The sequence below is a fragment of the Parambassis ranga genome, chromosome 7 (genome assembly GCF_900634625.1).
Source record: "Parambassis ranga chromosome 7, fParRan2.1, whole genome shotgun sequence".
Lineage (NCBI taxonomy): Eukaryota > Metazoa > Chordata > Actinopteri > Ambassidae > Parambassis > Parambassis ranga.
The window spans coordinates 11,354,540-11,368,532 of NC_041028.1; the positions used below are offsets into that span (position 1 = coordinate 11,354,540).

The 13,993-nt window shown below is 42.4% G+C and overlaps 4 protein-coding genes across 4 annotated transcripts; 3 read left to right on the forward strand and 1 right to left on the reverse strand.

The window, feature by feature from the left end:
* The first annotated feature begins 337 nt into the window (after positions 1–337).
* Positions 338–2,523, forward strand: LOC114438913 (vesicular inhibitory amino acid transporter-like). The gene is made up of 2 exons (XM_028410561.1): positions 338–718; positions 1,336–2,523. Exons 1-2 carry the CDS (start codon positions 338–340, stop codon positions 2,521–2,523), a joined length of 1,569 nt encoding a protein of 522 aa, XP_028266362.1.
* Positions 2,524–3,680: 1,157 nt separating this feature from the next.
* Positions 3,681–7,530, forward strand: bpifcl (BPI fold containing family C, like). Its single transcript, XM_028410164.1, has 16 exons — positions 3,681–3,911; positions 4,010–4,122; positions 4,213–4,324; positions 4,429–4,560; positions 4,988–5,143; positions 5,233–5,296; positions 5,391–5,451; positions 5,542–5,633; positions 5,914–6,090; positions 6,204–6,263; positions 6,339–6,506; positions 6,586–6,653; positions 6,737–6,779; positions 6,850–6,913; positions 7,126–7,202; positions 7,280–7,530. The coding sequence occupies exons 2-15, from the start codon at positions 4,023–4,025 to the stop codon at positions 7,149–7,151; spliced, it is 1,323 nt and encodes a 440-aa protein (XP_028265965.1). The 5' UTR covers positions 3,681–3,911; positions 4,010–4,022; the 3' UTR covers positions 7,152–7,202; positions 7,280–7,530.
* A 702-nt stretch (positions 7,531–8,232) lies between these two features.
* LOC114439130 (PRELI domain containing protein 3B-like) lies at positions 8,233–11,951 on the reverse strand. Its single transcript, XM_028410918.1, has 6 exons — positions 11,807–11,951; positions 10,440–10,608; positions 10,249–10,338; positions 9,779–9,849; positions 9,533–9,635; positions 8,233–9,449 (listed from the first exon to the last, which is right to left on the reverse strand). The coding sequence occupies exons 1-6, from the start codon at positions 11,836–11,838 to the stop codon at positions 9,333–9,335; spliced, it is 582 nt and encodes a 193-aa protein (XP_028266719.1). The 5' UTR covers positions 11,839–11,951; the 3' UTR covers positions 8,233–9,332.
* Positions 11,952–12,393: 442 nt separating this feature from the next.
* On the forward strand, positions 12,394–13,946 carry atp5f1e (ATP synthase F1 subunit epsilon). Its single transcript, XM_028410762.1, has 3 exons — positions 12,394–12,528; positions 12,835–12,956; positions 13,755–13,946. Coding segments are annotated over exons 1-3 (156 nt in total). The 5' UTR covers positions 12,394–12,496; the 3' UTR covers positions 13,757–13,946.
* Positions 13,947–13,993: the final 47 nt, after the last annotated feature.

Here is a 13,993-nt window from a genome sequence, read left to right on the forward strand (position 1 = left end):
TGAAAAAATCTAAATGTATTTTTTAACGACATAACAGGACATACGTTCGTCTTTGTCGCTGTTTTGAGGCTGTTTTTCATTGAGGCATGATGACAAAGGGTTTTTTTCAGGAATGGATGAGCAAGTGAAGAAAAGCGGCTGAGGACTTTTGGGTGAAATTGTTCTGCAGCCTTTAGAAGGCTGGTGAGCTCCGGCTCCTTTACGACGACGTCAAAAAAAAAGAGGCAACAGGCATGATTTTACTGTAGCTAGGACACCGCCTTGCATGCACCCGCTCTGCTCTTTTTCTTGGTAATATCCTTTTTTTAACTGAAGATCACATCTCTTTCGGAAAAAGATGGCTCACCTAATCCGACACAAGCTCTCCAACAAACTGACCAATGCTGCCAACACGGTGTCCAACAAATCCCAGGCCAAGGTCAGCGGGCTGTTCGCCAGGATGGGCTTCCAGGCGGCGACCGACGAGGAGGGCTTGGGTTTCGCCGAGTGCGATGACTTGGATTATGACTACAGACAAGGGATGCAAATGGATGTCCTTCAGGGAGACGAGGAAGGGGGACAAATGGAGGGAGAGGGGGAGCTGGATGGAGACAGCCACTACCAGCGAGACGGAACAGGCCCGAGGCCCTCATCCTTGAAGACAGGGGGCTCGCTGGATGAGAACAAACCAAAAATCACGTCCTGGGAAGCTGGCTGGAATGTCACTAATGCCATTCAGGTAGATATTTTTTTTTAATCAAATGACATGTGCAGCAGGCACGCACCCACACAGTCACCCTGAAGATTTTCACATTTTCCTCATTTCTGTTCAGCATGTTTCACGTTAGCAAACAAATTAGGCCTATTTATGCAAATGCAGGCTTCAATTTAGAGTCTAATTCGTGTTTTGTGCGTGAATCCGTTGAAGGCAGCGCGTTGAATATATTTATTCTAATCTTTTTATCAGTGGAGCTGCAGACAGGGCCTGTTTGACACTGATAGCCCACAGGCTGCGCTTATCTGCGCCTCCATCAAATTCAAGGTGTGATCAAATGAATTAAAAATTCGATTTTAAATTGTTTTTTAATCCTTTAATTTGATCATCTCCTGTAAACGAGCGGCCGATTCTTAAAGGCCAGACAGATTAAAATAGAGAAATGTAATGCAAATGATCAGCTGTATAATGCACACGTTTCTGTGCTCCATAATTTTCTTTGGTTGTAGTGAAAATATAATTTGTTATTATGTAAGCTGGGCGCTGTGTGAGCTCAGTCCCTGCATGCCTGGTTTAGCGCGGCCTGTCACTGCGATGTGGGCCTCGTCCATTATCACTCAACTGCGCTTCTCTGTCCGCAGGGCATGTTCGTCCTCGGCCTGCCGTACGCCATCCTCCACGGCGGCTACCTCGGCCTCTTCCTCATCATCTTCGCGGCTGTAGTGTGCTGCTACACCGGTAAAATCCTCATCGCGTGTCTGTACGAGGAGAACGAGGATGGCATCAAAGAGCGCGTCAGGGACTCCTACGTGGACATCGCCAACGCCTGCTGCGCGCCCCGCTTCCCAACGCTGGGCGGCCACGTCGTGAACGTGGCTCAGATTATCGAGCTGGTCATGACCTGCATTCTGTATGTCGTCGTCAGTGGCAACTTGATGTACAACAGCTTCCCGGGGTTTCCCGTCTCCCAGAAGGCCTGGTCTGTGGTGGCCACGGCCGCGCTCCTGCCGTGCGCGTTCCTGAAGAACCTGAAGGCCGTGTCCAAGTTCAGCTTCCTCTGCACGCTGGCACACTTCGTTATCAACGTCCTCGTGATTGCCTACTGCCTCTCCAGGGCGCGCGACTGGGCCTGGGAGAAGGTTAAGTTTTATATCGATGTGAAGAAATTCCCCATTTCAATCGGCATCATCGTGTTCAGCTACACCTCCCAGATCTTCCTTCCCTCCCTGGAGGGAAACATGCAGAAGCCCAGTGAGTTCCACTGCATGATGGACTGGACTCACATCTCGGCTTGTGTCCTCAAGGGCCTCTTCGCACTGGTGGCCTACTTGACGTGGGCGGACGCCACTAAAGAGGTCATCACGGACAACCTGCCTTCAACCATCCGGGCTGTGGTGAACCTGTTCCTTGTCTCCAAGGCGCTCCTGTCTTATCCGCTTCCGTTCTTCGCTGCAGTAGAAGTTCTGGAGAAATCACTGTTCCAGGATGGCGGGAGAGCCCTCTTTCCTGACTGCTACGGCCCAAATGGACAGCTGAAATCATGGGGTCTGGGCCTTCGTGTGGGATTGGTTGTCTTTACCATGCTCATGGCCGTCTTTGTCCCTCATTTCGCCCTTCTCATGGGTCTAACTGGGAGCCTGACTGGGGCTGGCCTGTGCTTCCTCCTACCAAGCCTCTTCCACCTAAAGCTCCAGTGGAGAAACCTCCTGTGGCACCACGTCTTCTTCGATGTTGCCATTTTTGTTATAGGGGGCATATGCGCCATATCTGGCTTCATTCATTCCATTGAAGGGCTCATAGAGGCATACAGGTACAATATCCACGACTGAGAGCTGCGGAGGTGACTTTCTGAATGGCCTCGTCCTAAAAATAAAATAATAATAATAAAAAAAAAAATCCCCAGACCTTACACGTGACATGAAGACTCACGGGGAGGACCGGGATAATTGTGTGAAATGTACATCATCTTTTTATTTTTGCCTTCGTGATAATGTGCAATAATAAACTCTACAGTCATCGTGTAAAAGTAGTCATTCCAGAAAACGTGTTTTACTAACTGCACTGAGGAACCTCCGCATGGATGGAGGTCTGATCTGACACCTGTCCAGGTCTTCATGCAAAGATCCAGTGAAAATATCCGCCCTGGGTCTGTCGGTGTGTACGTGTTCATATCTGGGGAATGAAATATGTGAAATCGCGTGAATATGTTATTATTGTTTTTTGAGCTGCTAGATATTATTAATCAGAGAAAAATATAAGACTACGGCGCCCATCAGACTAGATGGTGCCCTATAAACCATATGTGTAGTGGTTTGAACAGAAATCATTTTTTCTATTGGTTTTCCGTGTGTGCGTGCGCGTGCGTGCGTGTGTTTTTCTTTGATTATTATATAGTAGTCCTAGTTGGTTCGTTCGTTTTTCTTGGTGTTTCACGTGTCATTTTGGATGAAGTGAATTCAAGTGCAAGCAAGTGGGTCCTTATAGTGTTGTATGAAAAAAAACAATGTCTGTCAGATAATATTCTGTTCCTATTGAACTTGTAGTGATTTAATGGAACTAATTGTGGTGAGTGAGACAAAGAGTATTTGTTGAAGAGATAAATAAATCAAATATTTTATGGCTGGTGATTCTAATGACTTATTGCTTGTTGACGTTCCAGGAAACCCCTTCTCTTTTATTTTGTTTACAGCTCTGGGGTCTGATAAAGGTTTCTGTTTCTGCACTTAGAACATTTAGAGATAGGAGAAGATCTTCACCTGCAGCCATTTATTTTTCACAATTCAAATATTCAGTTGCACAGGCCTTTAAGAGAGCTTGTCACAGACTGTGTGAACACATTAACAGCTGTCTCTGAGCTAGTACAGATTTCACACTTCAGCCTATCTAAAATGATACAACATGTGAATGTCAGCTTTCAGTTCCTCTGCATGGTGGTCAGCCATGTTGTTATTCTGAGAATGAGGATGTTACTTTTAGGCTTTTATGCACATTCAAAAACTGGTTTGCGCATGTATATTTCCTTCATTTGATCTGGGTTTTCTATTTAACACACCCTACTAGCCAGGTTAACATCTCTTCCTATACCGACACACACAAGGCAAACTAGGGAGTTTCACTTTTCACTGATAAAGGAAGTAAATGCTGCAGCATAAATAAGACGCGAGTCTGCAGGACTAAGTGGACTTCAAACATTGACGAATTCATCCTTCCATTTCAGGTATGCTCTGAACCTGTGTGTTGTGACAGTATGGTTGTTTTATTGCATAGTTAAATGTTGAGTTTATTTCAGTAGACATATTGTTGTTTGCTCCACAGGGGACCTGCCAAAATGCTTTTATCTGTGATAATAGTGCTCACACTCCTCTCTTACACTTGTGGAGACAATCCTGCAATACAAATGATCCTGACTAACAAAGGGCTTCAGTACGGTAAGGCTACAGTGAAATTTTAATAATTTCAAGCTACAAATTCTTTTCATAAAGTCCTGTTCAGTCTGTAAAATGTTTTTTTCTTTACAGGGAAGCAAACAAGTGTAGGATGGATTCAGGGAAAGCTGGGAAGCCTCACTGTTCCTGACATCCATGGTGGAGTTGACATTGGAATTGGCACTGTGTACTACACACTAACAGGGTACGTTTAAAGCCCTCTTATTGCTGTTATTATTCTGTCATACTTTAAATGTCAAATGACTGAGCAGCTTAAGGATGGATCTCTGCTCTTTCTGTGTGTTCTAGCATCACTGTCACAAAGTGTGACTTTCCAGAACCATCGGTTGAGTTTGCTCCTGAAGTCACAGGATTTAGGACGTCCATCTCAGGCATCAACCTTGCACTGACTGGCCAGTGGTTTAACCAATTTGGCATAATGTGAGCTTCTTCTATAACCTCGGACTATATTTAAAAACATTCTGATGAACCATAGCTGTTTTTTTAGTTTAGACAAAACACAAATCTGACCATTATCTTCATGTAAAAATGTTGCTATAAACACATGTACGCCAGGAGGAAGTGAAGGGTTCAAGTTCAACAGTAGTTCATCTGAGGTCAGCAAAGTCGTGACTCTTTAGGTTTTCATGCTGATTGGATTGTAGAACAAGTGGTATTATCTTTAAACTGGCGATGACAGCTACAGCAGAAGAGACAAATATCAGTGGTTTAATAAGATGACTAATCATTAGCAAGATACATGCAAAAAATATCCATTGAATAGAGAAAGAAGAGGGAAGTGGACTAAGAGAGGAAGCATATCTGTTGTATAAATAAATGTTCATTTGCATGCATTGTGTGCATCCAGACATGATAGCGGATCATTTCAGGCGGCCATAATTAGTGTGGATGTGACCTCAGTGTTGGAGCTGGGCAGAGATCCTGATGGGCACCTGTCTGTTGACAGCGCCAGCTGTGATGCACATGTTGGAAATGTGGATGTAGAATTCTATGGTGGAGCCAGGTAACAGCACAAAACAAAACAAAAATAGTAATTTAGGGGAAGGGATACTGGCATCAAGATGTGAGCCCTGTGTTTTTATTTGTCAACAGCTTTATATTTCAGCCATTTGTGGACCATTTCAGAGGGCGTATCAGAGCAGAAATAGAGATGAAAGTGAGTGTTTCATTGGATATTTGTCACATGGTAACTCTCAGCTGAAAGACACTGCAGATTTTCAGTGGTAAACAGCAGCTTGTTTCCTCCTCAGATCTGCCCTGCAGTGAAAGAATCTATCCTAAACCTGGAGTACCATCTGCAGGCCATGAACGGTATTGCAGCAGAGTGGGACAAGTTACTTTTCTTTAGTCCCCATAAATAATAGTTCTAGAATGGATACTGATTATGTTTATCCTTTTCAGTTTCCTTTGACATCAATCAAGTTCTCACTCTTGCCCTTCCTCTCACTGACTCACCTCTCATGGATGCATCCAGTCTGAAGCTTTGCCTTAAGGTAAGAACAGACAAGGACAGACAGCTTTATGGAATCTATTGTCATACCATGGAATCTCTTCAACTTTTATACTCTATAGTGTCTGCTCAGAATTAAAATGGCAAAGTCTCAAAGCTTTCTCAATAACTACTCATCTAACAAACTTCACTCCCGACACTGCTGTGATCCTGAGCAATACATGTCACTACAGGGTTAAGTAATGTTAGAGGCTGTGTCTTGTGTCAGCAGTAGCAGCAGAGGAAGAAGACGCTCACTGTCAATTTAACCTTTGCAACACTAGGGAGAGTTCTACAGCATCAACAATCCTGTGGAGCCTCCCTTTGAGGCTCAGCGCTTCACAATGACTGAGCAGTCAGCCTACATGCTGTCAGTGGGCCTGTCTGAATACTCTCTGAACACTGCCTCTTATGGATACTACTCAGCTGGTTTCCTTCAGGTCCTCATCAATGACAGCATGGTAAGGGGCCATGAGAAGACTCATAGAAGAATTAAGAGAAAGCAAGTTGAATCATTATTCTAAGTTAAGAATTAATTATTTTATTCTCTAAACAACTTGTACCATTATCTTAGATACCTCACATTTCACCTGTACGCCTAAACACCAGCTACATGGGACAGTTCATTCCACAGGTGAGTCTGCATTTGGCAACAGTGTGTTCAGTTAAGCGTTGTAATGTTTCATCAAGCATTTTTTGTCCCCTGAAGCTTCCCAAGATGTTTCCTGGTCTGCTGATGACTCTACAGGTTTATGCCACGGAGGCCCCAATGTTCTCCTTACACCCAGATGCCGTTAAACTCTGTAGTCAGGTTGCTGTGAAGGCTTTCGCCATCCAGCCAAATGGTACCCAGACCCCGCTGTTCAAACTCAGTGTTGTGAGTATCTCTGTTTGGGTCACTACAGCTTCTTTTTCACCACATTTGGGGCTCTAATTCAAACCTCTTTTTCTTCCAGGACTCAAAATTCAGTGGTAAAATGTGGATCGCTAGTGGAAGACTGAAAGGCTCCATGACAATGGATAAGTGAGCATCAAAATGTTTTTAAACACACAGCTGAGTTCTCAAACTCCAGTTTAATGTAATAATAAAACTACTACTTGTTTCAGTCTTACACTGACCCTGGCATCAAGTGAAGTGGGAATGTTTGAGGTAAAATGGCACATAACATAAAAAACATCATGTAGTATGTATGCCAAATTAAACAGTGTGTTACCTGCAGACAGATGCATTGCAAAATATGGCACGGACAGGGATGAAGTTTGTAGTCCTGACAAAACTGAACGGTGAGTCGCTGCCACATATTTTGTTTTCTGTTCTCAGTTCAGTCACCATCCAGCGCTGTATTAATGAGTTGAACTCTCCTATCTCTGGAAATAATATCAAATATTGAGCATAAACGTGCTCTTTATCTTCATCACAATGAACTAAAACAACACAGGACTTAAAGTGTGTTTTAACTCTAAGCAATCTGACACAGTGAAGTGTTCCGTTTCAGACAAACTGGGAAAAGGGATTATTTAACCCAAGATGAAGCACGCCCAGCTGGTCAACTCTGTTCTGACTATGCAGGAGGTCAGTTCTGGTAGGATTAGAACACAAAAATCACTTGAAGACATTTCTTTGTGCTGACTGTCGTCTTTGTTTCACAGGGATTTCTAGCCTTCTCTTCAGATGCTGAAGTGTTGCTGACAGACTGAGGCCCATGTGACCTGCACCATGCTCCCTGTCTCACATCAGATCCTCTCAAACTTGTCAGTCAATATATAAAAAGCTGCATTATGTATGATCCATAAGACTTGCTACAATTAATTGCTACATCAATTAAGTGCTTAAGCCTGCAACATTAATGATTGTAAAGTGGGAGTCCCAATGATGAATTAAACTGCGTCCTCAGCTTTTTAAAAATACATTCTTTGGGTCATCTGCAAGAACATTTTTAATTCTGGTTTGTTGTGGACACACCGTTTCATTTACTGTCCAATTTCAAAGACCACACAATGTCCATTATGCAAAATGAAAGATGGAGAAATTTTACCGACAACTTCAGGTCCTTCAGACAAAAACACTCCATAATGCCACATTCATGAAACAATGACATCTCTTTATTTTGAAACATTTGTGCGTACTCCTTAAATTCTGTTACATGTTCACATTCTTGGAATGTAACAACCAAAATATATAAATATTAGCCTATTTACAGCCACTGTTTCTAAAAGGTTTCCGTCCATAGAAAAACATCATTTGCTGAACAAGACATTGTAGATACTGACTGGCTGGCTCACCAGACTCCAGACTGGACAATCCAGAGTTCAGACGGCACATGAGGCGGGACAGGAGACAAAGGTTTTTAAAAAGATTCACGTAACCAGAGGACCGACGTACTGCTGAGCTCCATTAAAGGAGACATTAATACTGTAAAGTGACTCTGACTGCATTAAATAAGTACATACACAAAGGTCTGTGGTCCATTAGAGTGCTGTGAATATGCTGAAGAGATGAACCACTGACTCTCAGGTATTGAGGATCTAAACGGACTAAAGGTTGACTTTGCAGCACCTCAGTCTTCTATTGAAAACAATGCAAACGTATGCAAACTACAATGCTGCTTGCACAATCATTTTTCTTTATAAAAACACCACCTTAACACCAATTGTCAATGTTCACCAATACAAAACAAAACATAAATAACAGACATGACTGAAGTGGTCAGGGTGGCTGACAGAGCGGGGGTGTTCATGGTCACAAAGTTACACATAAGTGCTTGGGGGTTTAAGTTATTTCCATCTTTACAGCTCATGTAGGCACAGTTAGTGACCTTGAACACAACCCTGCAGGGTCCCTCCTGCAACGGTTGGTATACTTACTTGAACACACACTGAAAATAAGTTATTAAACATTGTTCAAGTATACACGTTTGTCTACTGTAACTATAGAACACATCAGTGTAAGAGACAAATTAGTTAAGAAACTACACCATCGGACACTTACTTTGTAAGGTCTGTTGAACCACAAGCCTAAACTGAAATGTTTAGGACAACTGTACCTACAAGTATTCTGGTCCAGTTGTGCTTAGGCACCACACAAATACACCCAAGTGTAGTTGGGGCTCAACAGGTCCAGGATACAGGTTACCCAGGATGGACCTCACAAGACAGTGGAGTGTAAAAAGCCTGATGCAGCTTCACTTCACATGTTCTTACAGTCCATCTGCACTGGTGGCTTTTGGTTCTGAGATTTTTTTGGTCAGCTACACAATGCCATGTCAGATACTGTTCATCCTAACTTCATTTGAGCTGCATTCAACCTGTTTACAAAGATTTATAAACACTAATGAAATGGTAAAGACAAAGGGAGGAAGGGAAGAGCATACAATGATGTGGAGGCACAGTGTGAATGTTAAAAAAGAGCTTTCATATCACAAGACAAAGTCCTAGGAGCTTCAAGTGCAGTCTAATTGAACCCTGGTAGTTAGTTTACACTGTCAATAGAACACTTCATGTCACAGCCCACAGCAATGAGTAGGAAGGTGACGGCACAGAAGGCTGAGAGACAGACTGTGTTCTGATGACAGACGGACACAAAGAAGGAGGCTGTGCATTGTTAGGCTGTGTTGGCAGATGTAATAGGAGCCCCTTTGAGGGGAAAATGTCTGAGCAGTCCATAGGTTCATGATGGTGGAGCTAGCAGGGGTGAAAGGCTGGGTCATTTGTCTGCAACAGCTGCTGCCATGGGAACACGCATGGAACCACGAGCTGTGGCTGCCAGCTCCTCAATCTCTGTGTTTAACCGTCTAATGACCCACTCCATAGCCTCCCGACCCTGTGAGGATAACACGTATTCTGTTATAAAGTGAGTGTGTTTCTTTGCCTTACAGCCAGAGTGAGTTTTAGAGAAACCCTCACCTTGCCAGCATTGACAGATATGGTCTTGGCCATGAGACCTTCAAGGTAACTGCTCAGACTGACACCCTTCACACTGATCAGGGCCTCCTGTGTCAGCACAGTCCTGAAACCATACAACCATCCGTGTATTAGCTCACAAAACAGTGCTGAAACAATCACCTATAATAATCCTATAATTCGGGCAGCTGTGTTCTTTGTGGGACGCTGGCATTTCATCATAACCTAGCTTGTACACAGGCCACTTACTTTTCTGGATCCTGTGGGTGTGGTTTGTAGGTCAACTTCTCGTCCACCGACACCAGATTAGTGAAGGAGATCTGCACAGAGGTAATATAGTTATAATATAACATCACACAGTATTCACATTGTCAGTCATTTTCCCCCTAAATCAGAAAAGGTTAGAACTTTCAAAGCCATTTCAGTGACACTGCCTGCCTTTCCTCCTTCATTTTTCTGTTAGGTCTTGATTTCACATTGTGAAAGCTCCCAGAAAACTGGTAATTGATTCCCTGTGGTGACTTAATGAAAATCAGGAGCCACAGCTGACTGTGGAAATGATCAAGTGTGCAAGGGAGTAGATATTAGTGGGACATGCTCAAACCTAAGGCATGTACTCCAGCACATCAGAAAAAAACTTTCCTAGTTTTATATCCTAATAAATATTTCAGTGTCACCACCATCATGCCATAAATGTAGTAACTGTCAGTGTTACTTACATTTGTAGATTTCAGCTCAAAGGTCTTCTCTTTGGGGTCCACTACCGAATGTTCCTGTACATACGTACATGTTCTTGTTACCCCTATGATCTGCAAGAAAAAGACACAACTTAGCCTTAAAAAAACTTCACACTATTAATCAAAATTTAGAATAAGAGCAGCTCGAGTTTTCCTTTCTCTTTCCAACATACCGACTTGGCCATGGCAGGGAGCCCCCACTCTGTGCTGAGGAGTCTGGTGCTGTGTAACCTTCCCTCCGTGTCCACACTTCTGTCTAGGACATCCACACCAAAAACACTTGGGTTCATGGGGTTGGGGTACTTCTGCATAGCTGCCTTGGTCACCGTCTCCCATGGATGGCTATAATAACCAATGGCAACATTAGAAACAGATTCTGAGATTCTCCCTTGCTAATACACACACACAATACATTAGTAATATATTATACTTTTCATGCAAACATCACACACGTTCCACTAATTATAGCATAAAACAGAGACAATTGAACAGCTATGACAAAAACATCTTTTTCCAGGGAAGGCACAGTTGATGTTTTAGTAAAACATGTTTGAAGGCATTTTCTGTCTGAATGTGTATATTAAAGTGTAGAGCTAAACACTCAGAGAAAAGTGAAGACCACAGCGTGATACCAGAATTGTCAACGAAAAAGAGCGACCTCTCAGAAAACTGTGATTTAACAAAGCCCCCTTTTATACATTTCCAGCTTCACACATCTGATAATGGCACCGATTCACTAAACAACAATAACAAGAGACCGGCCAGCAGCAGGCCGGAGGAGGAACGCCCCCCTCCGCACAGCGCGGACTCTCCTCAACGCCACGGGATTATCCAGAACCTTCTGGAAACTGATAAACACACAGACCACTCTGTTTTCCATTGAAACGAAAAGCGGTAAGGATAAAGACGGATCGTAATTTCATCGCAGAGTCCCTCCACTGGTGCAGACAGACCGTTATGTAACACCCATGATCACGGTACATGCTGTCATGGTGGCGGATAGACTGTTCCCGTGATTAAGACAACACACACACACACACACACACACACACACACACACACTAATAAAGTATTCACTCCTTATCGTAACATAAATGTTGCGATAACCCTTAAAAACGAATACTTAAACACCACCAATAGACGAAGTTAGCTTCAAAACTAAACCTCTAGTGGTTCAAAAGTTAACTAAGCTAAGCTAACTAGCGTCATAACACCTCTGCTACATAAAGCCGGAAAATGTTAATACTTAAGAAAAAAATACAAAACAAAAAACTGGCACATCAAAGATAGTTTAGCAATTATGGCATACGTTTATGCAGAATGGCCTTTAAAAACAAAGGATATGGTTAGAGTTAGGTCAACTTTAACGAAGGCTCTTAGTTACCTAACTTATCAGCAACTAAGCAGCTAAGAGCAGCTAAGAGGCTAGCAGCTGTGCCCCGGGGAGTACAGGGGCCATCAAAAGTGATCCCACATCAAGACGTCGGTTATTTAACAACCATTCTTACACAGGCAACGTAGTGAAAAGACAACTACTCACTTGAAAATATGCTCTGACGCCCAGATCTTCATTTTTACAGGCTTTTCTGTCAGAGCTCGGAGCCGGCGACTGACGACAGCGTGACCGAAGTGAGGAAGGAGGGAGGAGCTGAAGAAGAACCCTTTATGGAGCGTGAGAGGCGACTCGCCCCCTGGTGGTGGCAGAAACAACTGCTGCAGTCTGACTTCCAGAACAATCTTCTTCTTATTCCTCAACACCCTCTATGTTGCGTTATACTGCCATCTCCTGACAATGTTTTACATTTGTCCAGGTCAGCCTGGATAACTCGTTGAATGTATCCTTTTTTCTAATATACGAGTATGTAGAATCAACAGTTTGTCAATAAAGTAATTGCTTTATTTTTTTACACATTTTATGTGTTTTATTTTGTTAACGTTGAATAACAAAAATTAACATTTGTTATTTTTTTTATTTTATTAGTTAAAATTATGAAAGAGCTAGACAGTGCCTGTTTTGAAGAGTATATTTTCTGTCTTTGCTATGAAATACATTATTTTCACTTTTCAGATTCATGTTTGACCTTCATCGGAAAGTACATGGGTGCCCCTGCCCGTTTTAATGTCCTATAGAGGGCAGCATTACGCCTTACAGCCTGCAGCCCACCGGAAATGTATTTGAAGAAGAAGAAGAAGGCATCCGACCTGTCCTTGAAGCCACAACACAGGCAAGATGGTCGCGTACTGGAGACAGGCAGGCTTAAGGTATTAAAATATCCATACAAGTGGATTCATATTGAACTTACTGTGGTAAATGTAGAGTGTATAATTTGTATTACCAAGCCCTTCTAGGTTTTGTTATTACGTAATTGCTAGATTCACGTAGCTAGCATCGCGGCATTACTAGCATAGCTTTCCACCACATGCATTTGACATTATAAATGTTATTGGTATTTTGTCTTTCTTTTTTAAATGTATCGTTCGGTTATAGTAGCGGTGGTATTTGTCTTTTCCAGACTAGCCATTGTCAGTATTGCTTGCATGCACTTTTAACACTTGCTCTCTCTGCAGCTACATCCGCTTCTCCGCTATCTGCGCTAGCGCGGTGCGGGCTGCACTGAAGCCACAGCTCAAAACCGAGGCACTGAAGGCCGCAGAAGCCAGCGTCAAAGTCTCTAAACCTAAAGTAGCATGTAAGTTCAACATTTGCTTTAATTATCAATACTAATTTAATCAATAATTATGACCTGAGACTTTGTGTATATCAAGAAGTGGCAGCAGTGACACCGAACAATGACTAAGGAAGGTCATTTCAGCCTCATCACAGCGTCTTAATCTTTATACTGAGTGAAGTCTATGCCTGGTCAAGGTGGAGGAATTACATATACACATTCCTAAAGTTATTCTTCAGTTCTCTGTAAAAAATCGAACTATTAGAACCAGCTGTCAGATAAATACAGTGAAAAAATACAATGACATGTAAGAACATACTATAAATGTTAGGCAAGTAATATTGCTCGCAATTAAATAAATCTTTAATTTACATCTCAATTCAGTGTTTAAGTTTTAGTCAAAAATGGATGTACACCATGCTTATATATGGCTCTGGAATTGCTTGGAGGAGCACTGAAACATCTTCAAGGAACTCCAAAAAGTCCAGTTGGCCTGCTCCAAGCTTTTGAATGAAAAATGACCTGGAGGAAAGAGAGAATTCATTGTTGTGGCTCTGGTATACAGTTTCCAGTCCCTGATTAATACAAGACGGTATAACCTGCCTATGTGCATTAAGGAATTTATCAAATGCAGTCATTATCTTCTAACACCTGGGAGGTGATATTACTTTGTGTCCTATTACTTATATTTGGAAGGGCTTTGGATACAGTACATACACCCTTCACTTAGTCTCTAAAGTGATCTGCTATTACATTCTTTGCAGTGTTGGTGTTTTCTCATCACTGTTTTTTTTCCCATCTGCTCTTTTTTTCCTTCAGAATGTGAGACCGTAACGTAGATGTATTTTGGTGTGGTTTTGAGGTCCTGCCACTGTCCTGTCCTGCACAACACAGAAGACAAAAAAAGATAGAAAAAGATGGATAACACTGAGAATGATTGTAGAGACTGGGGACCTGAATGAAACTGCAATTTTCCTTTTCCTTTGTTATTAAAGTTTCGTTGATAATGGATATCTGTGTTGTGTTTTATTGATTTTGTTCCTTGTTGATGATTTTAG